General features: G+C 43.4%; 1 protein-coding gene across 2 annotated transcripts in view; it reads right to left on the bottom strand.

Moving 5' to 3' along the window:
* zmym2 (zinc finger, MYM-type 2) overlaps positions 1-22,950 on the bottom strand; it is a 172,936-nt gene that overhangs the window by 105,616 nt on the left and 44,370 nt on the right. For both annotated transcript variants that reach the window (XM_070892189.1, XM_070892190.1), the window contains exon 3: positions 468-544. In XM_070892189.1, the coding sequence (XP_070748290.1) occupies positions 468-544 (77 nt within the window). The remainder of the gene's footprint in view (positions 1-467; positions 545-22,950) is intronic.

Below are 22,950 nucleotides of genomic sequence, written 5' to 3'. Positions count from 1 at the left end.
TGTTTTACTACATTAAAGGCATCATATAAATACAAGTTGTTATTGAATGGCAGGTATGAGATTGGGAACTCTCTATGTAGACAATTATGAGTACTACCACTCTTGCAGTGCAATACATTGGTACACAAGCAAGATAATTCTGAAGCGATCTCAAATTAGTGTTTGACATGATATGTAGGTTAAACTTACCGATGTATTCTAGCATGTTCATATGTAAAAATATAACCTAATTTATTTAAAGATGTATCAATGGCAAACATGATTTTCAAAGCATGCACACTTTAATTGAAACCAAGCAATCGATTAAGGGTAAAAGTACTTGTAATAGCTGGTTAAAATCTGATAAAAAGTGCTTTAAAGTGATTCAAGTGGAAGAAAGAATTAAAACTCTAATCAAATATTAAAAGGGTACAAATCAATTCTTTTTGCATGCATTGAAAATCCAAAAAGGTACAGCTTAAAAATACCTTAAGATTGCTCCTTTTTCTTTCAGAATCTTCGGCCATTTCCTGAGTTCGGGAAGTAGTCTTGGGTAAAACGTTACCTGGAAAACGGCAATGTAAAGATCAAGAAATGTATCCCAACTCTCAAAAAAGCTAATTTACAGCAGTAGGAACAGCACTGGAGATTTGTTTAAAGTAGCTGTGGGGGTGCCATCTACAGCACTAAACATAAAAAGATGTGAATGTACAAATAGAGCCACTTGGCTATTGATAATATTTTTCCTGAATGGACTGGACATCATAAACACTCAATATCACAAATGTTCTATTTCCAGCTGAGTCCACGGGACAGGACAATAATCAAATCATGAGGCAACACAAATATACCAATACCTCACATCACGGAGCTCAATGTTATTGTGGGGAGACGTCATGCAAAAGAAAAATCAAAATGAGTTTCGTTAGCATACACCTCGATTCAGATTCAGTGACAGATGTTTCGACTGAAATAAATGGACATGTGGCAAAAAATGCAAGATTTAATAGAAATGGTAATTGCAAAGAGTTTAGATCCGAACGTTTTATGAGATCTGTGATGCTGTACAAAACTGAGCCAGAAGTTTTAAGTAAGAAATGGTATACTAGTAATATTACATGGAGCACTGACTTGTTGGCATTGGAGGGGATCCTGTGATCTGGGAGCACTGGCTATTCTGGGTACACTGGAGAAGAAGGTTCTGAGAACATTCAAATAGATCTAGAATCACTGAGAGGGACCCTGGGATCGGGATACAGAAGCCTAGTGTTTATGGTTCTGGACTAGCAACCCAGAGGTTGCCTGTTCAAATTCCATCATAGAAAGTCATCACAAGAACTCTGGTTATTTGGCAACCAGCACCAGAAAATGTGATCATCAAAGCTGCCGAATTGTTGTTAAAAACATAACTGGTTCACTAATGTCCTTCAGCAAAGGAACCTACCAGACCCAGTCTGATCTACATGTCTAGTCCCATATTGTGTGGTCACCTCAATGTCCTCTTAAGTGGTCTAAAATACTGTTCACTTGTAAATAATCCCGACAACACACAATCAGAAGAGAAATATTGGACACAACTAATAATTAGGCAACAACCTAGGCATCTGGTCAAGATACAGGCAAATAAGAGATTAGATTCTGTCCATGTGGATAGGTTACTTAAGCTCAAAAAGCAGAGGAAGACAAGGGGGCATCTGCACAAATTATAAAAGCATCGAGTTAGATTAGATGATAGGAAGTGTCTTTCACAGAGACCTCTGGATTAAGTTACCAGCATGTTCAGTGAGTATGGATTTGTTGCAAACATTTAAAAAAAAGAGTTCCCTGTGGGTGGAAGGCATTTTGAGTAATCGAAGACAAATGTGTTAACGGAGATAGTGGTACCAGTCACCATGGTCTCAAGTTTGCTTGATTGCCTGTGGGGGTCAGAGAGGAGTTTCCCAGGTTTTTCCTCCCTGTATTAGCTTAAAGTCTTTCCCCCCTGCTTTTGCCTCTCACAGGAGTATGACTGCAGGGGTTAATGATGTATGTAGGTTGTAGCATGTCAGGATGGGACAGGACAGGCTTGATGGGCCAGCTCACCTTTACTAGTCCTTCTTTATCAGATGGCCGTATGTCTGATCATCGTCTCAGCCTAGCCAACCCTGCAGAGTAGGGACTGGCGTTCAAGCTGGGAGAGCTGGCCCACAAGCTAATCTGACAAGTCACATTCAGAGTCAAATCTATGAACTAACATCCTCGACACATTCATCACTATGCCTGGGTATATCCTATCCCACCACAGAATAGCTCCATCAGAACTGGAAGCATAGTGGGCTTAGAAACATAGAAAATAGGTGCAGGAGTAGGCCATTCGGCCCAATGAGCCTGCACCGCCATTCAATGAGTTCATGGCTGAACATGCAACTTCAGTACCCCATTCCTGCTTTCTCACCATATCCCTTGATCCCCCTAGTAGTAAGGACTACATCTAACTCCTTTTTGAATATATTTAGTGAATTGGCCTCAACAACTTTCTGTGGTAGAGAATTCCACAGGTTCACCACTCTCTGGGTGAAGAAGTTTCTCCTCATCTCAGTCCTAAATGGCTTACCCCTTATCCTGAGACTGTGACCCCTGTTTCTGGACTTCCCCAACATTGGGAACATTCTCCCTGCATCTAACCTGTCTAAACCCGTCAGAATTTTAAACGTTTCTATGAGATCCCTTCTCATTCTTCTGAACTCCAGTGAATACAAGTTGATCCAGTCTTTCTTGATATGTCAGTCCCGCCATCCCGGGAATCAGTCTGGTGAACCTTCGCTGCACTCCCTCAATAGCAAGAATGTCCTTCCTCAAGTTAGGAGACCAAAACTGTACACAATACTCCAGGTGTGGCCTCACCAAGGCCCTGTACAACTGTAGTAACACCTCCCTGCCCCTGTACTCAAATCCCCTCGCTATGAAGGCCAACATGCCATTTGCTTTCTTAACCGCCTGCTGTACCTGCATGCCAACCTTCAATGACTGATGTACCATGACACCCAGGTCTCGTTGCACCTCCCCTTTTCCTAATCTGTCACCATTCAGATAATAGTCTGTCTCTCTGTTTTTACCACCAAAGTGGATAACCTCACATTTATCCACATTATACTTCATCTGCCTTGCATCTGCCCACTCACCTAACCTATCCAAGTCACTCTGCGGCCTCATAGCATCCTCCTCGCAGCTCACACTGCCACCCAACTTAGTGTCATCTGCAAATTTGGAGATACTATTTTAATCCCCTCGTCTAAATCATTAATGTACAATGTAAACAGCTGAGGACCCAGCACAGAACCTTGCGGTGCCCCACTAGTCACTGCCTGCCATTCTGAAAAGTACCCATTTACTACTACTCTTTGCTTCCTGTCTGCCAACCAGTTCTCGATCCCATGTGCTTTAACTTTGCACATTAATCTCTTGTGTGGGACCTTGTCGAAAGCCTTCTGAAAGTCCAAATACACCACATTAACTGGTTCTCCCTTGTCCACTCTACTAGAAACATCCTCAAAAAATTCCAGAAGATTTGTTAAGCATGATTTTACTTTCACAAATCCATGTTGACTTGGACCTATCATGTCACCTCTTTCCAAATGCGCTGCAATGACATCCTTAATAATTGATTCCATCATTTTACCCATTACCGATGTCAGGCTGACCGGTCTATAATTCCCTGTTTTCTCTCTCCCTCCTTTTTTAAAAAGTGGGGTTACATTGGCTACCCTCCACTCCATAGGAACTGATCCAGAGTCTATCGAATGTTGGAAAATGACTGTCAATGCATCTGCTATTTCTAAGGCCACCTCCTTAAGTACTCTGGGATGCAGTCCATCAAGCCCTGGGGATTAATCGGCCTTCAATCCCATCAATTTCCCTAACACAATTTCCCGACTAATAAGGATTTCCCTCAGTTCCTCCTTCTGACGAGATCCTCTGGCCCCTTTTATATCCGGAAGGTTGTTTGTGTCCTCCTTAGTGAATACCAAACCAAAGTACTTGTTCAGTTGGTCTGCCATTTCTTTGTTCCCTGTTATGACTTCCCCTGATTCTGACTGCAGAGGACCTACGTTTGTCTTTACTAACCTTTTTCTCTTTACATATCTATAGAAACTTTTGCAGTCCGTCTTAATGTTCCCTGCAAGCTTCCTCTCGTACTCTATTTTCCCTGCCCTAATCAAACCCTTTGTCCTCCTCTGCTGAGTTCTAAATTTCTCCCAGTCCCCAGGTTCACTGCTATTTCTGGCCAATTTGTATGCCACTTCCTTGGCTTTAATACTATCCCCGATTTCCCTTGATAGCCACGGTTGAGACACCTTCCCTTTTTTATTTTTACGCCAGACAGGAATGTACAATTGTTGGAGTTCATCCATGCGGTCTCTAAATGTCTGCCATTGCCCATCCACAGTCAACCCCTTAAGTATCATTTGCCAATCTATCCTAGCCAATTCACGCCTCATACCTTCAAAGTTACCCTTCTTTAAGTTTTGGACCATGGTCTCTGAATTAACTGTTTCATTCTCCATCCTAATGTAGAATTCCACTATATTATGGTCACTCTTCCTCAAGGGGCCTCGCACAACGAGATTGCTAATTATTCCTCTCATATTACACAACACCCAGTCTAAGATGGCCTCCCCCCTAGTTGGTTCCTCGACATATTGGTCTAGAAAACCATCCCTTATGCACTCCAGGAAATCCTCCTCCACCATATTGCTTTCAGTTTGGTTAGCCCAATCTATATGCATATTAAAGTCACCCATGATAACTGCTGCACCTTTATTGCATGCACCCTTAATTTCCTGTTTGATGCCCTCCCCAACATCACTACTACTGTTTGGAGGTATGTACACAACTCCCACTAACGTTTTTTGCCCTTTGGTGTTCTGCTCTTTGGTGATCCAGAAAGACTGGATCAACTGGGCTTGTATTCACTGGAGTTCAGAAGAATGAGAGGGGACCTCATAGAAACGTTTAAAATGCTGACGGGTTTAGACAGGTTAGATGCAGGAAGAATGTTCCCAATGTTGGGGAAGTCCACAACCAGGGGTCACAGTCAAAGGATAAGGGGTAAGCCATTTAGGACAGAGATGAGGAGAAACTTCTTCACCCAGAGAGTGGTGAACCTGTGGAATTCTCTACCACAGAAAGTTGTTGAGGCCAATTCACTAAATATATTCAAAAGGGAGTTAGATGAAGTCCTTACTACTAGGGGATCAAGGGGTATGGCGAGAAAGCAGGAAGGAGATACTGAAGTTGCATGTTCAGCCATGAACTCATTGCAGGCTAGAAGGGCCGAATGGCCTACTCCTGCACCTATTTTTCTATGTTTCTATGCAGCTCTACCCATACAGATTCCACATCATCCAAGCTAATGTCCTTCCTAACTATTACATTAATCTCCTCTTTAACCAGCAATGCTACCCCACCGCCTTTTCCTTTTATTCTATCCTTCCTGAATGTTGAATACCCTTGGATGTTGAGTTCCCAGCCCTGATCATCCTGGAGCCACGTCTCTGTAATCCCAATCACATCATATCTGTTAACATCTATTTGCACAGTTAATTCATCTACCTTATTATGGATATTCCTTGCATTAAGACACAAAGCCTTCAGGCTTGTTTTTTTTAAACACCCTTTGTCCTTTTAGAATTATGATGTTTTGGGAGACATCAACATTGACTTTACATCACATCAAGTTTCATAGCTTCAGGTAAAACAAGACCGATGAAGCCTCCTACTTATTATGACCCATCAGTACTCTTCCATATTGAACACCACTTGGAAGTAGCACTGGAGAAAGCAAGGGCACATAATTCACTCTTGATGGAGACTTCAACGTCCAACAAAAATAGGTTGCTAGTATCACCACTGATTGAGATAGCCAAAAAACTGGGCTTGGTTTTGGTGCAGGAAGCAACATGAGTGAGTAATCTACACGACCTCCTCTTCATCAACCTAGCTATCGCTGATACTTCTGCCCAGGATAAAACAGACAGGAGTGACCATCACGCAGTCTTTACATAGAAGATACAGCACAGTAACAGGTCATTCAGCCCAACCAGTCCATGCTACCGCTTATGCTTCACTTGAGCCTCCTCCCATTCTTTCTCATGCAACTATCAGCATAACCCTCTATTCCCTTCCCCCTCATATGCTTATCTAACCTCTCTTTAAATGCATCTATACTAATCACCTCAACCATTCCCCGTGGTAGCAAGGTGCACATTCTCACCACTCTCGGACTACAAAAGCTTCTATAGATATGTAAAGAGAAAAAGGTTAGTAAAGACAAATGTAGGTCCCCTGCAGTCAGAATCAGGGGAAGTCATAACTGGGAACAAAAAAATGGCAGACCAATTGAACAAGTACTTTGGCTTGGTATTCACTAAGGAGGACACAAACAACCTTCCGGATATAAAAGGGGTCAGAGGGTCTGGTAAGAAGGAGAAACTGAGGGAAATCCTTATTAGTCGGGAAATTGTGTTGGGGAAACTGATTGGATTGAAGGCCGATAAATCGCCAGGGCCTGATGGACTGCACCCCAGAGTACTTAAGGAGGTGGCCTTAGAAATAGCGGATGCATTGACAGTCATTTTCCAACATTCCATAGACTCTGGATCAGTTCCTATGGAGTGGAGGGTAGCCAATGTAACCCCACTTTTTAAAAAAGGAGGGAGAGAGAAAACAGGGAATTATAGACCGGTCAGCCTGACATCGGTAGTGGGTAAAATGATGGAATCAATTATTAAGGATGTCATAACAGCGCATTTGGAAAGAGGTGACATGATGGGTCCAAGTCAGCATGGATTTGTGAAAGGGAAATCATGCTTGACAAATCTTCTGGAATTTTTTGAAGATGTTTCCAGTAAAGTGGACAAGGGAGAACCAGTTGATGTGGTGTATTTGGACTTTCAGAAGGCCTTCGACAAGGTCCCACACAAGAGATTAACGTGCAAAGTTAAAGCACATGGGATTGGGGGTAGTGTGCGGACGTGGATTGAGAACTGGTTGGCAGACAGGAAGCAAAGAGTAGGAGCAAATGGGTACTTTTCAGAATGGCAGGCAGTGACCAGTGGGGCACTGCAAGGTTCTGTGCTGGGGCCCCAGCTGTTTACATTGTACATTAATGATTTAGACGAGGGGATTAAAATAGTATCTCCAAATTTGCGGATGACACTAAGTTGGGTGGCAGTGTGAGCTGCGAGGAGAATGCTATGAGGCTGCAGAGTGACTTGGATGGGTTAGGTGAGTGGGAAAATGCATGGCAGATGAAGTATAATGTGGATAAATGTGAGGTTCTCCACTTTGGTGGTTAAAAAGAGAGACAGACTATTATCTGAATGGTGACAGATTAGGAAAAGGGGAGGTGCAACGAGACCTGGGTGTCATGGTACATCAGTCATTGAAGTTTGGCATACAGGTACAGCAGGCAGTTAAGAAAGCAAATGGCATGTTGGCCTTCATAGCAAGGGGATTTGAGTACAGGGGCAGGGAGGTGTTACTACAGTTGTTCAGGGCCTTGGTGAGGCCACACCTGGAGTGTTGTGTACAGTTTTGGGCTCCTAACTTGAGGGAAGGACATTCTTGGTATTGAGAGAGTGCAGCGAAGGTTCACCAGACTGATTCCCGGGATGGCGGGACTGACATATCAAGAAAAACTGGATCAACTGGGCTTGTATTCACTGGAGTTCAGAAGAATGAGAGGGGATCTCATAGAAACATTTAAAATTCTGACGGGTTTAGACAGGTTAGATGCAGGAAGAATGTTCCCAATGTTGGGGAAGTCCACAACCAGGGGTCACAGTTTAAGGATAAGGGATAAGCCATTTAGGACCGAGATGAGGAGAAACTTCTTCACCCAGAGTGTGATGAACCTGTGGAATTCTCTACCACAGGAAGTTGTTGAGGCCAATTCACTAAATATATTCAAAAAGTAGTTAGATGTAGTCCTTACTACTCGGAGGATCAAGGGGTATGGCGAGAAAGCAGGAATGGGTTACTGAAGTTATATGTTCAGCCATGAACTCATTGAATGGCGGTGCAGGCTCGAAGGGCCGAATGGCCTACTCCTGCACCTATTTTCTATGTTTCTATATTTTAAAGAAGTTTCTTCTGAATTCCCTATTTGATTTCTTAGTGACTATCTTATATTGATGGTCTCTAGTTTTGCCCTTCTCCGCAAGTGGAAAGAATCTGTGCCTACCCTATCAAAACCTTTCATAATTTTGAAGACCTCTATTAAGTCACCTGTCAGCCTTCTCTTTTCAAGAGAAGAGATCCAACCTGTTATCCTTTCCCAATAGGTATAAGCTCACCGTTCTAGTACCATCCTTATAAATCTTTTTTATGCCCTCTCCAGTGCCTCTCTATCCTTTTTATATGGCGACCAGAACTGTACACAGTATCCCAAGTGTGATCTAACCAAGGTTCAATACAAGTTTAGCATAACTGCTCTACTTTCCAATTCTATCCCTCTAGAAATAAACCCTAGTGCTCGATTTGCTTTTATTATGGCCTTAATGACCTATGTTGCAACTTTTAGTTATTTATGTATTTGTACTCAAAGGTCCTTTTACTCTTCTACCCCATTTAGATTCTTATTTTCCAAGTAATATGTGACCTCCTTATTTTTCTTACCAAAATGTAATGCCTTACTCTTATCTATGTTGAAATTCATTTGCTAATTGTATGCCCATTCTTCAAGTTTATTAATGTCTTCTTGTAAGTTGTTGCAGTCTTCCTCAGTGTTGCATCCCTCCCAATTTGGTGCCAGCCGTAAATTTAGAAATTGTTAATATAAATTGTGAACAACGGTCCCAGCACTGATCCTTGTGGGATTCCACTTCTCACCTTCTGCCACTCTGAATAGCTCCCTTACCCCTACTCACTACTTTCTGTCTTGCAGTCAGCTAGCTATCCATTCTGCCAGTCTTTGTGAAGACAAAGTTTTATCTTCACTGTCAGGACACCTTCCATTATATAGTGTGGCACTATGGCCGTGTTAACTGAGACAGACCAAGGACAAATCTAGGGATCCATGACGTTCTCCAAACCATCAGCAGCAGAATTGTCCACACCACAAGCTGTAACCCCAGCCCATCTTCAAGTCAGGAGATCAGGTATGGCATAGTATTGGTTTTGTTACTGGACCAATAATTCAGAGAATGAGTTCAAATCCCACCATGGCAATTGAGAATTTGAATTCAGTTTAAAAAAAAAATCAGAAAATAAAAAGATGGCAACAGTAAAAGTGACCATGAAGCAGCCAGATTGTTGTAAAAACCCAACTGGTTCATTAATGTTCTTTTAGGGAAGGAAACCTTGCATGCTGACTCCATTTTGTACTATATGTGACTCCTGTCCTATACCAACGCGGTTGACTTTTAACTGCTCTCTGCAAGCCACTCAGTTGTCTCAAACAGCTAATGCAGCAGTTCAGGAAGGTCAATACACCACCTTCTCAGGGAAACTAGGGAGGGTCAACAAATGCTGGCCATGTGAAAATTAAGTTGAAAAAAAGACCAGCCTTGGTTCAATGTGAGTCACAGAAAAGCATGCTAGCAGCAGCACCAGACATACCTTAGAATGAAGCACCACCTACAGCAACCTGCATGCTGCACACAAAATGCAGTAGGCTGCAGATGGATGAGTGCAGCTCTGCAGCTCAACCACATCTAGTTGAGAACAATAGCAGACCATTAGGCATCTGAGAACATTGTGGCTGCAGTGTGCAGTCAAGACCTGCACACCAGAACTAGCTGCCCCACCCACCCTCCGAAGCTAAGCTATTTCAGGCTTGCTATGCCTCTGGCATCTACCAGACAACATGGGAAATTGACCAGACATGCCCGATCCATAAAAAGGTCAAATCTAACCTGGATAATCAGCCTCACCCCAGTTGTCAAAGTGCTGGAAGGAGGCAGCAACAATGCCATTAAAATGACACCTACTCACCAATAACCGGTTTGCTGACGCTCAGTTTGAATTCCACTAGAATCACTCAGCTCTAGACCATGTTACGATCTTGATCCAGACATGGACACAACAGCTGAATGTCAGAAGAGAGATGACAGTAACTCCCCTCAACATCAAGACAGCATTCAATCGAGTATAGCACCAAGGAGCCCTCGCAAAACTGAGCTACCTAGAGTTATACCTACATGAAGGTAAATGGTTGTGGTCATTGGAGGCTAATTATTGCAGCTTCAAGACATCACTGCATGAGGTTCTCAGGAGAGTGTCCTCTGCTCAATCACCTTCAGCTGCTTCAATGACTTTCCCTCCATCATAAGGTCAGGAGCAGGACAGTTCACTGATGATTCCAAAGTGTTCAGCTCCATTCACAACTCCTATGATAATGAAGCAGCCCATGTTAGGCTGGATAACATCAAAGCTTGGGCTGAAAAGTGACAGGTAACATTCATGCCACATAAGTGACAGGTAATGATCATTTCCAACAAGATCCAATTGCCTCTTCTTGACCATCAGCACCACCATCAATATCCAGGGGTCTTCATTGATCAGTAGCTTAATTGGAACAGCCATAATCAACAATGTGACTACAAGAGCTGATACTCGGAGGGGTGTAAATCATCCCCAGCATCTACAAGGCTCAAACCACATGATGGAATACTTACCAATCACAGCTGCAACAACATTCAAGCCCCTGACCTGACTCACGATAGAACAGTCCACTTGATTGCATGGCGCCTCTGCCACTAGAATTATTATTGACCACATGCACACCTTTTCTGCAGTATGCACTATTGACTGAATGCAATGCAGCAACTCAGTTTGCTTACTTCAAAAACATTTCCTAGCCCAATGGCTTCTGCTACCAAGAAGGACATGAGCGGCGATGTTGAGATCATCACCTCCAAGTTCCCCACTAAGGCACACACCACTCTTCACCAAGATCCTGGATTTTCCCACTTAACAACATTGCAGTAGTACCATCACAAGGATTAGTGGTTTAAGGTGGCATCCCACAAACATCTACTCAGAAAAAAAAAATTAATTTGGCAATAAAAATGTAGCTTTGCCAATGTCACCACATCTCAAGAAAAAAAATTTAAAAATGGACAGGGAGGGTGGAGGCTAATCCTGCAGTCAGGAAGCAGTGGGAATACAGTCTAGGGACTAGGGAACACCGAGGGAGCAGTCAGAGAAGGCGAGTTCCAGGGTCTATCAGGAGGGATGGGGATTTGCAAGCATTAGATTGAGGGTTGCTGGGATCTAGCAAGGTTGAGTGGGAGCGGGGTCTGGCAACCTTGTAAGGACCAGAAAACTAGAACCCAAACTGCCTATAACCTCTTTGCAAGTAGCACAATCCAACATCACCACCATATTCCAGCCCACCTTATTATTTTCCCCACCGTTTGCACACAGCCACTGCTTTCCCACCAGTCGTGGTTCTTATTTTTATAATTTTTGAGGTAAAAATATTTAGCTAAAGTCAGTCTTTTGAAACAGGCAGAGGCCTTGAAATAAAAATAAGAGACAATTCAATGAGAAAAAGTGTAATCATTCTATTGTGAAATACGTACTATTTCTGAAGCTTTTAGTTTAAAATTTAATTTTGGACGTGGAAAATTTCAGTTACTGAGAAAAATGGCAGAAAAACCTTTGAGAAGCAATTTGAGTCATTTATTGGTTAATATGTACAGGAACAACACACCATACTCAAGGCTCTTAATATATAGAGAAACGTTTGATGTGAGCTTTCTAAACAGACTAATAGTGTAATCCAGAATTTCATTTTACTAATGCAGTTTTTTGGTGTCCAAGGTGTTTTTAATAGAAATTGTATTACTTTCAACTCAGTTATTCTAATTCATAGTATATAAATTGCAAAAATGGTAAAATAAAAACACATAATAAAATGATCTTTTTTTCAAAAATTAAAATCAAGGACACTGGATATTACAAATAAAGAAATAATTCCAAAATTATACTTTCAGACTAATCCAACTTTTCCACAGGTTTATGGTTTCCTAACTACATATCAATTACTGTGTCATATATCAAATTATTTTTACACAATCATCTTCTATACCACCCATGTAGGGAACAGCATCAACATGGCCTTCGTTGATCTCACAGGACCTTTGACACTGTCAACGGTGAGGGATTATGGAGCGTCTTCCTCGGTTTCGGTTGTCCTCAAAAGTTTGTCACCATCCTCTGTCTACTCCATGACATGCAAGCCGTGATCCTGACCAATGGATCCAACACAGACCCAAACCACGTCCAGACTGGGGTCAAGCAGTGCTGCGTCATCGCACCAACACTTTTTTCGATCTTCCTTGCTGCAATGCAACATCTCACCCATAGTAAGCTCCCCACCAGAGTGGAGCTAAATTATAGAACAGATGGGAATCTGTTCAACCTCCGCCGCCTCCAGGCCAGATCCAAGGTCGTCCCATCCTCTGTCATTGAACTACAGTACGCAGACAACGCTTGTGTCTGCGCACACGCGGAGGCCGAACTCGAGCCATCATCAACACCTTCACCGAGGCGTACGAGAGCATGGGCCTTACGCTAAAGATCCGTAAGACAAAGGTCCTCTACCAACCTGACCCTGCCACACAGCACTGGCCCCCGATTATCAAAATCCATGAGGCCTTGGACAACACGGACCATTTTCCATATCTCGGGAGCCTACCGTCAGCAAGAGCAGACATTGATGACCAGGTCCAACACCACCTTCAGTCGCCTGAGGAAGAGAGTGTTTGAAGACCAGGACCTCAAACCCGGCACCAAGCTCATGGTCTACAGAGCAGTAGTGATACCTGCCCACCTATATGCTTCAGAGACATGGACTATATACAGCAGACAACTCAAAACGCTGGAGATGTACCACAAGCGTCGCCGCCGCAAGATCCTGCAAATCCATTGGCAGGACAGATGCACCAACGTCAGTGTTCTTGCTCAGGCCAACATCCCCAGTGTCGAAGCATTGACCATGCTCGATCAGCTCCGTTGGGTGGGCCACATTGTCCACATGTCCGACACAAGACTCCCAAAGCAAGCGCTCTACGCGGAGCTTCGACATGGCAAGCGAGCTCCAGGTGGGCAGAGGAAACGCTTCAAGGACACCCTCAAAGCCTTCTTGACAAAGTGCAATATCCCCACCTTCTCCTGAGAATCCCTGGCCCAAGATCGCCCAAAGTGGAGGAAGAGCATCCGGGAGGGCACTAAGCACCTCGAGTCCCATCGCCAAGAGCAAAGAGAAACCAAGCATAGACAGCAGAAGGAGCGTGTGTCAACCCAGGCGCTCCCCGACCACCTTTTCCTTCAACCACTGTCTGCCCCACTTGTGACGGAGACTGTAGGTCCCGCATTGGACTCCTCAGTCACCTGAGTGGAAGCAAGTCATCGTCGACTCTGAGGGACTGTCTATGATGATACCACCCATCTAATTTCATAATTTTAAATTCTAAGTGTCAAATCTCAAAATATGTAGCTGCAAGTCTATCTGATAGGACTGCAACAGCACACCCTGTGGAGGAGCAGGATATTGCTGACAACAACTTCTGGATTTCTGCATTTAACTGCCGCATGCAGAAGGTGCTGTCAGATTTACCCTGTAAGACTAGCGAGCGTCGATAGCCTCATCATTATTACAGCAAAATCTGGGCCAATGTTAATGGAATTACCTTCATCAACTATCCAGGAACAGGAAATGAATGCTGACATAAATTCCACAAGTTGTTCTCTCACCCGAGTTGTATCACACAAGTTGTGTGACAGAACAACTTATGGGACTTAATGCAATATTTGCAGTTCTATATATTTTCTATTTTGTGTCAATTTTTTACCATTATAAATGAATGAGGCTAAAATTCCAGCCTCACCAGGTCTGTACGAAGTGCGGACGGACCCGACGAAGCCTCGCAAAAGACAGTTTTTGGGGTGCGATGCTCATGCGCCGAAAACCGGCTTTTCCGATCTGTCAAGATCTGTCTTGACAGATCCTCCACATCCCCAGGAAAAGGACATTCGCGCGGGTGAGATTAGGCTATTTGCCCAACTCATGCCCAGCGAATGTCCTTCAAACTTTTACGCCTGGTGAAAGCAGGCGCATAGCTTACCTTTACCAGCGTAAGAGTTGTAAAACATAAAAATTTAATTTAAATACACATTATCGTAAAAACCCTATCCATTATGATAAGTTTATTTTCAACCCTTTTAAAATATGTTAAAAAAAATTCCAAAAAATATTTTATTTCCCAAAACATTTAATTAACTTTAATTTCAATTAATTTCAAATATGTGGAGTTTTATTTATTTATTTATTGATTGTGTTTCTTGTTTTAGGGGTTTATTCTCATTTGATAATAATGGGAACTCGTAAAAACAGAGTTCCATTATTATCAATGAGAATACTGCATAGTGATTGGTGATCCAGGCCCACGTGACTCCAGCTTTCTCGCACGTACGGGGAAATAATCTCCCTGTACGCTATGCATCGAACGAAGGCGCCTCCTGGACCACCAGGTACTTTCGCAAAATGTTTTCGGGTTGGAGGCGTACATCTGAAGGAAGCCTCCGACTGGAATTTCAGCCCCAACATATCCACATTTAGAGATATTTGGGCAGAAGGAGTTTTGTCCAAATTAACTCATCACGTAATTAAAAGTTTCAAATGTGAAAAATAGTGATTCATTTCCATCTTCACTTCTATATTAAAAATACTTACAGAATATTTCACGCTGAAATCACTGCAATGGCATGAACTTGGTGTACTTGCCCACTAGTTCCACACTAAAAACGGCTGAAAAGGTTATGGCCGGTGCATTTAGGAGTAAGTGAAAAATTTGTAAATGGTGTAATAAGTAATAATTATTACATTTTGCTATTAGCCATACAAATAAAAGTGTATAGCTTTCAAATCTGTGCTGTGTTTCAATTATCCTCGTCATCTAATCCCACTTCATCTGAAGACTTTGGTCTTTACTCCCCGTGTGCAATGTCATGGGAGATTGACTAGTGACCTAATAAAAGTCTTACGACTGTGCATACATCTAATCTATGAAATCAGAATACAAGAATATAAGAAATAGGAGCAGGAGCAGGCCATTTGGCCTCTCGAGCCTGCTCTATTTAATGGGATTATGGCTGATGTTGCACCTCAACTCCACTTGCCTGCACTATCCCCATATAAGAACACAAGAAATAGGAGCAGGAGTAGGTTATACAGCCCCTCAAGCCTGCTCCGCCATTTAATACGATCATGGCTGACCCGATCATGGACTCAGGACCACTTCCCTGTCCATTCCCCATAACCCCTTATCGGTTAAGAAGCTGTCTTAAGCTTCCACAGCTCTCTGAGGCAGCGAATTCCACAGATTGACAACCCTCAAAGAAGAAATTCCTCCTCATTTCAGTCTTAAATGGGTGGCCTCTTATTCTAAGATTATGCCCCCTAGTTTAGTCTCCCCAATCAGTGGGAACATCCTTTCTGCATACACCTTGTCAAGCTCCCTCATAATCTTATACATTTCAATAAGATCAACTCTGAATTCCAATGAGTAGAGGCTCAACCTCTTCAACCTTTCCTCATAAGTCAACCCCCTCATCTCCGGAATCAACCTAGTGAACCTTCTCTGAACTGCCTCCAAAGCAACTATATCCTTTCGTAAATATGGAAACCAAAACTGCACGCAGTATTCCAGGTGTGGCCTCACCAATACCCCATATAACTGTAACATGGCTTCCCTGCTTTTGCAATAAAGACCAAGATTCCATTGCCCTTCCTGATCACTTGTTGTACTTGCATACTAACCTTTTATGTTTCATGCACAAGTACCCCCAGGTCCTGCTGTACAGCAGCACTTTGCAATCTTTCTCCATTTAAATAATAACTTGCTCTTTGATTTTTCTGCCAAAGTGCATGAACTCACACTTCCCAACATTATACTCCATCTGCCAAACTTTTGCCCACTCACTTAGCCTGTTTATGTCCTTTTGCAGATTTTGCATGTCCTCCTCACACATTGCTTTTCCTCCCATCTTTATACAACTGGATCCTTTCAATCTGCTACTGGTGAAATTAGCTGCCACTCCCAATCAGTAGCTAACAACTGCATTAAGCAGGTCACTAATGCCCCTGTCACCAGGGCCAATTCCCCACTGACCTCAGCAGTCAACAGAACAGAGATTCTGCCTTTTCAGCAGTGGCAGGCTACAATTGCGTGCAGAGCATGCTTGACTGTACACAAAAGCAAAATACTGCGGATGCTGGTATCTGAAATAAAAACAGAATGCTGGAAATCTCAGCGGGTCAGGCAGCAAAGTTAACATTTCGGGTTGACGACCCTTCGTCAGAAATGCCGAATGTTCAAAAAGAGCACATTTTTGAGCACTGAAAGGGGGAGGGGAAAAAAGAACAAAAAAGGGAAGGTCTGTGATAGGATGGAAGGCAGAGAGATTATAGAGACAAAAGGGATGATGGGCCGAATTGAAATGGTCATGACAGAAGTTAGAAAAAGCTTAATCTGGATGGGGTCTGAATGTCAGAGTAATGACCAGCTGCCGTTAAGAGTCAAAGACAGAAAAAAAGAAGAAAAACGTAAGATGGGGGAGGTGGGGGGGGGGAAAGAGAAAGGGAGATGGCTAGAGGTTATGCTCTGAAATTGTTCAATTCAACGTTGAGTGCAGAAGGCTGTAAAGTGCCTAAACGAAAGACGAGGTGCTGTTCCTCGAGCTTCATTGGAACAGTGCAGGAGTCCGAGGATGGAGATATCAGAGTGGGAGTGGAGTGGAGAATTAAAGTGACAGGCGACCGAAAGCTCAGGTTCACACTTACGCTTGGTCTCCCCAAAGACCAAGGACTCAGTCACCCAAGGACAAAGTATTATTTACAAGGTGAATACTTGGGAAGTGTCGATGTACAGAGGGACCTGGATGTCCTTGTACACCAGTCATTGAAAGCAAACATGCAGGTGCAGCAAGCAGTTAGGAAGACAAATGGCATGTTGGCCTTCATTGCAAGAGGATTTGAGTACAGGAGCAAGGATGTCTTACTACAGTTATACAGTGCCTTGGTGAGATCGCACCTGGAGTATTGTGAACAGTTTTGGTCTCCTTACCCAAGAAAGGATATACTTGCCATCGAGGAAGTGCAGCGAAGGTTCACCAGACTGATTCCTGGGATGGCAGGACTGTCGTATGAGGAGAGACTGGGTCGACTAGGCATGTATTCACTAGAGTTTCGATGAATGAGAGGGGATCTCAGTGAAACGTATAAAATTCTGACTGGGTTGGATAGACTGGATGCAGGAAGGATGTTTCCCTGGCTGGGAAGTCTAGAACAAGGGGTCACAGTCTCAGGTTACGGGGTAGGAAATTTAGGACTGAGATGAGGAGAAATTTTTTCACTCAGAGGGTGGTGAACCTGTGGAATTCTCTACCACAGAAGGCTGTGGAGGCCAAGTCACTGAATATATTTAAGAGGGAAATGGATAGATTTCTAGAAACAAAAGGCATCAAGACGTATGGGGAAAAAGCGGGAATATGGTGTTGAGATAGAGGATCAGCCTTGATCATATTGAATGGCGGTGCAGACTCGAAGGGCCGAATGACCTACTACTGCTCCTATTTTCTTTGTTTCTATATGGAGGAGACCACATTGTTAGCAGTAAATACAGTATACTAAATTGAAAGTAGTACAAGTAAATCGCTGCTTCACCTGGAAGGAATATTTGGGGCCTTGGATAGTGGGAAGGGAGGAGGTAAAACGGCATGTGTTGCATCGTTTGCACGTGCACGGGAAGGTGCCGTGGGAAGGGGAGGGGATGCTTGAGGTGACTGCGGAATGGACCAGGGTGTCGCGGAGGGAGCGGTCCCTTCGGAACGCTGAGAGGGCAGGGAAAGATGTGATTGCCATTTCTGCCACCTCCAGCATGATTCCACTACCAGAGGATGATCTGTTGAACGTGGAGGCTGGTGGGGTGAGAGGTGAGGACAAGGGGAACCCTGTCGTGGTTCTGAGAGGGAGGGGACTAGGTGGTATTAGAGGTGCGGGAAATATATAAGAACATATAGGGAGCAAGAGTAGGCCAGACGGCCTTTCGAGCCTGCTCCGCCATTCAATATCATGGCTGATCTGATCATGGACTCAGCTCCACTTCCCTGCCTGCTCCCCATAACCCCCTATCCCCATATCGTTTAAGAAACTGTCTATTTCTGTCAAATTTATTCAATGTCCCAGCTTCCACAGCTCTCTGAGGCAGCGAATTCCACAGATTTACAACCCTCTGGAGAGAAGAAATTTCTCTTCATCTCTGTTTTAAATGGGCGGCCCCTTATTCTAAGATCATGCCCTCTAGTTCTAGTCTCCCCAATCAGTGGAAACATCCTCTCTGCATCCACCTTGTCAAGCCCCCTCAATCTTATACGTTTCGATAAAATCACCTCACATTCTTCTGAATTCCAATGAGTAGAGGCCCAACCTACTCAACCTTTCCTCATAAGTCAACCCCCTCATTTCCGGAATCAATCTAGTGAATCTTCTCTGAATGGCTCCAAAGCAAGTATATCCTTTCATAAATATGGAAGCCAAAACTGCACACAGTATTCCAGGTATGGCCTCACCAGTACTCTGTATAACTGTAGCAAGACTTCCCTGCTTTTATAGAAACATAGAAAATAGGTGCAGGAGTAGGCCATTCGGCCCTTCGAGCCTGCACTGCCATTCCATGAGTTCATGGCTGAACATGCAACTTCAGTACCCCATTCCTGCTTTCTCGCCATATCCCTTGATCCCCCTAGTAGTAAGGACTACATCTAACTCCTTTTTGAATATATTTAGTGAATTGGCCTCAACAACTTTCTGTGGTAGAGAATTCCACAGGTTCACCACTCTCTGGGTGAAGAAGTTTCCCCTCATCTCGGTCCTAAATGGCCTACCCCTTATCCTTAGACTGTGACCCTTGGTTCTGGACTTCCCCAACATTGGGAACATTCTTCCTGTCTAAACCCATCAGAATTTTAAATGTTTCTATGAGATCCCCTCTCATTCTTCTGAACTCCAGTGAATACAAGCCCAGTTGATCCAATCTTTCTTGATATGTCAGTCCTGCCATCCCAGGAATCAGTCTGGTGAACCTTCACTGCACTCCTTCAATAGCAAGAATGTCCTTCCTCAAGTTAGGAGACCAAAACTGTACACAATACTCCAGGTGTGGCCTCACCAAGGCCCTGTACAACTGTAGTAACACCTCCCTGCCCCTGTACTCAAATCCCCTCGCTATGAAGGCCAACATGCCATTTGGTTTCTTAACCACCTTCTGTACCTGCATTCCAACCTTCAATGACTGATGTACCATGATACCCAGGTCTCGTTGCATCTCCCCTTTTCCTAATCTGTCACCATTCAGATAATAGTCTGTCTCTCTTTTTACCACCAAAGTGGATAACCTCACATTTATCCACATTATACTTCATCTGCCATGCATTTGCCCACTCACCTAACCTATCCAAGTCACTCTGCAGCCTCATAGCATCCTCCTTGCAGCTCACACTGCCACCCAACTTAGTGTCATCCGCAAATTTGGTGATACTACATTTAATCCCCTCGTCTAAATCGTTAATGTACAGTGTAAACAGCTGGGGCCCCAGCACAGAACCTTGCGGTACCCCACTAGTCACTGCCTGCCATTCTGAAAAGTACCCATTTACTCCTACTCTTTGCTTCCTGTCTGCCAACCAGTTCTCAATCCACGTCAGCACACTATCCCCAATCCCATGTGCTTTAACTTTGCACATTAATCTCTTGTGTGGGATCTTGTCGAAAGCCTTCTGAAAGTCCAAATACACCACATTAACTGGTTCTCCCTTGTCCACTCTACTGGAAACATCCTCAAAAGATTCCAGAAGATTTGTCAAGCATGATTTGCCTTTCACAAATCCACGCTGACTTGGACCTATCATGTCACCTCTTTCCAAATGCGCTGCTATGACATCCTTAATAATTGCTTCCATCATTTTACCCACTACTGATGTCAGGCTGACCGGTCTATAATTCCCTGTTTTCTCTCTCCCTCCTTTTTTTAAAAAAGTGGGGTTACATTGGATCAGTTCCTATGGAGTGGAGGATAGCCAAAGTCTATGGAATGTTGGAAAATGACTGTCAATGCATCCGCTATTTCTAAGGCCACCTCCTTAAGTACTCTGGGATACAGTTCATCAGGCCCGGAGGATTTATCGCCCTTTAATCCCATCAATTTCCCCAACTCAATTTCCCGACTAATAAGGATTTCCCTCATTTCCTCCTTCTTACTAGATCCTCTGACCCCTTCTATATCCAGAAGGTTGTTTGTGTCCTCCTTAGTGAATAGTGAACCAAAGTACTTGTTCAATTGGTCTGCCATTTCTTTGTTCCCAGTTGTGATTTCCCCTGATTCTGACTGCAGGGGACCTACGTTTGTCTTTACTAACCTTTTTCTCTTTACATATCTATAGAAGCTTTTGCAGTCCATCTTAATGTTCCCTGCAAGCTTCCTCTCATACTCTATTTTCCCTGCCCTAATCAAACCCTTTGTCCTCCTTTGCTGAGTTCTAAATTTCTCCCAGTCCCCAGGTTCACTGCTATTTCTGGCCAATTTGTATGCCACTTCCTTGGCTTTAATACTATCCCTGATTTCCCTTGATAGCCACAGTTGAGCCACCTTCCCTTTTTTATTTTTACGTCACACAGGGATGTACAAATGTTGTAGTACATCTATGCGGTCTCGAAGTGTCTGCCATTGCCCATCCATTGTCAACCCCTTAAGTATCATTCGCCAATCTATCCTAGTCAATTCACGCCTCATACCTTCTAAGTTACCCTTCTTTAAGTTCTGGACCATGGTCTCTGAATTAACGGTTTCATTCTCCATCCTAATGTAGAATTCCACTATATTATGGTCACTCTTCCCCAAGGGGCCTCGCACAACGAGATTGCTATTTAATCCTCTCTCATTACACAACACCCAGTCTAAGATGGCCTCCCCACTAGTTGGTTCTTCGACATATTGGTCTAGAAAACCATCCCTTATGCACTCCAGGAAATCCTCCTCCACCGTATTGCTTTCAGTTTGGTTAGCCCAATCTATATGCATATTAAAGTCACCCATGATAACTGCTGCCCTTTATTGCATGCACTCCTAATTTCCTGTTTGATGCCCTCCCAAACATCACTACTACTGTTTGGAGGTCTGTACACAACTCCCACTAACGTTTTTTGCCCTTTGGTGTTCTGCAGCTCTACCCATATAGATTCCACATCATCCAAGCGAATGTCCTTCCTAACTATTGCATTAATCTCCTCTTTAACCAGCAATGCTACCCCACCTCCTTTTCCTTTTATTCTATCCTTCCTGAATGTTGAATATCCTTGGATGTTGAGTTCCCAGCCCTGATCATCCTGGAGCCACGTCTCTGTAATCGCAATCACATCATATCTGTTAACATCTATTTGCACAGTTAATTCATCCACCTTATTACTCCATCCCCTTTGCAATAAATGCAAAGATTCCATTGCCCTTCCTGATCACTTGCTGTACCTGTATACTAACCTTTCGTGTTTCATGCAAATGTACCCCCAGGTCCCACTGTACTGCAGAACTTTGCAATCTTTCTCCATTTAAATAATAACTTGCTCTTTGATTTGTCTGCCAAAGTGCATGACCTCACACTTCCCAACATTATACTCCATCTGCCAAATTTTTGCCCATTTAGCCTGTCTATGTCCTTTTGCAGATTTTGTGTGTCCTACTCACACATTGCTTTTCCTCCCATCTTTTTATCATCAGCAAACTTGGCTACGTTACACTCGGTCCCTTCTTTCAAATCAATAATATATATTGTAATAGTGGGGTTCCAGCAATGATCTCTGTGGCACCCCACTAGTTACTGGTTGCCAACCCGAGAAGGAACCATTTATCCCGACTCTCTGTTTTCTATTAATTAGCCAATCCTCTATCCATGCTAATATATTACCCCCAACCCCGTAAACTTTTGTGCAGTAACCTTTTGTGTGGCACCTTGTCAAATGCCTTCTGGAAGTCCAAATACACCACATCCACTGGTTCCCCTTTATCCACCCTGTTTGTCACATCCTCAAAGAATTCCAGCAAATTTGTCAAAACGTGACTTCCCTTTCATAAATCCATGCTGACTCTGCCTGACTGAATTATGTTTTTCCCAAATGTCCTGCTACTTTAATAATGGACTCCAACAAGTTTGCTGACGATACAAAGATGAGAAGAAAAGCAATGTGTGAGGAGGACACAAAAAATCTGCAAAAGGACATAGATGGGCTAAGTGTGTGGGCAAAAATTTGGCAGATGGAGTATAATTTTGGGAAGTGTGAGGTCATGCACTTTGGCAGAAAAATCAAAGAGCAAGTTATTATTTAAATGGCGAAAGATTGCAAAGTGCTGCAGTACAGAGGGTTCTAGGGGTACTGTGCATGAAACACAAAATGATAGTACGCAGGTACAGCAAGCGATCAGGAAGGCCAATGGAATCTTGGCCTTTATTGCAAAGCCGATGGAGTATAAAAGCAGGGAAGTCTTGCTACAGCTATAAAGGGCATTGGTGAGGCCACACCTGGAATACTGCATGCAGTTTTGGTTTCCATATTTACAAAAGGATATAGTTGCTTTGGAGGCAGTACAGAGAAGGTTCACTAGGTTGATTCCGGAGATGAGGGGGTTGACTTATGAGGAAAGGTTGAGTAAGTTGGGCCTCTACTCATTGGAATTCAGAAAAATATGAGGGGGGATCTTATCGAAACGTATAATATTATGAGGGGGCTTTAAAGGTGGATGTAGAACGGATTTTTCCACTGGTGGGGGAAACTAGAACTAGAGGGCATGATCTTAGAATAAGGGGCCGCCCATTTAAAACTGAGATGAGGAGAGATTTCTTCTCAGAAGGTTGTAAATCTGTGGAATTCTCTGC

The sequence above is a fragment of the Pristiophorus japonicus genome, chromosome 10, assembly GCF_044704955.1.
Source record: "Pristiophorus japonicus isolate sPriJap1 chromosome 10, sPriJap1.hap1, whole genome shotgun sequence".
In the NCBI taxonomy this organism is placed as follows: Eukaryota; Metazoa; Chordata; class Chondrichthyes; family Pristiophoridae; genus Pristiophorus; species Pristiophorus japonicus.
Note: the sequence above shows the minus strand (reverse complement) of the source record. Positions and strands in the feature narration are given on the sequence as shown.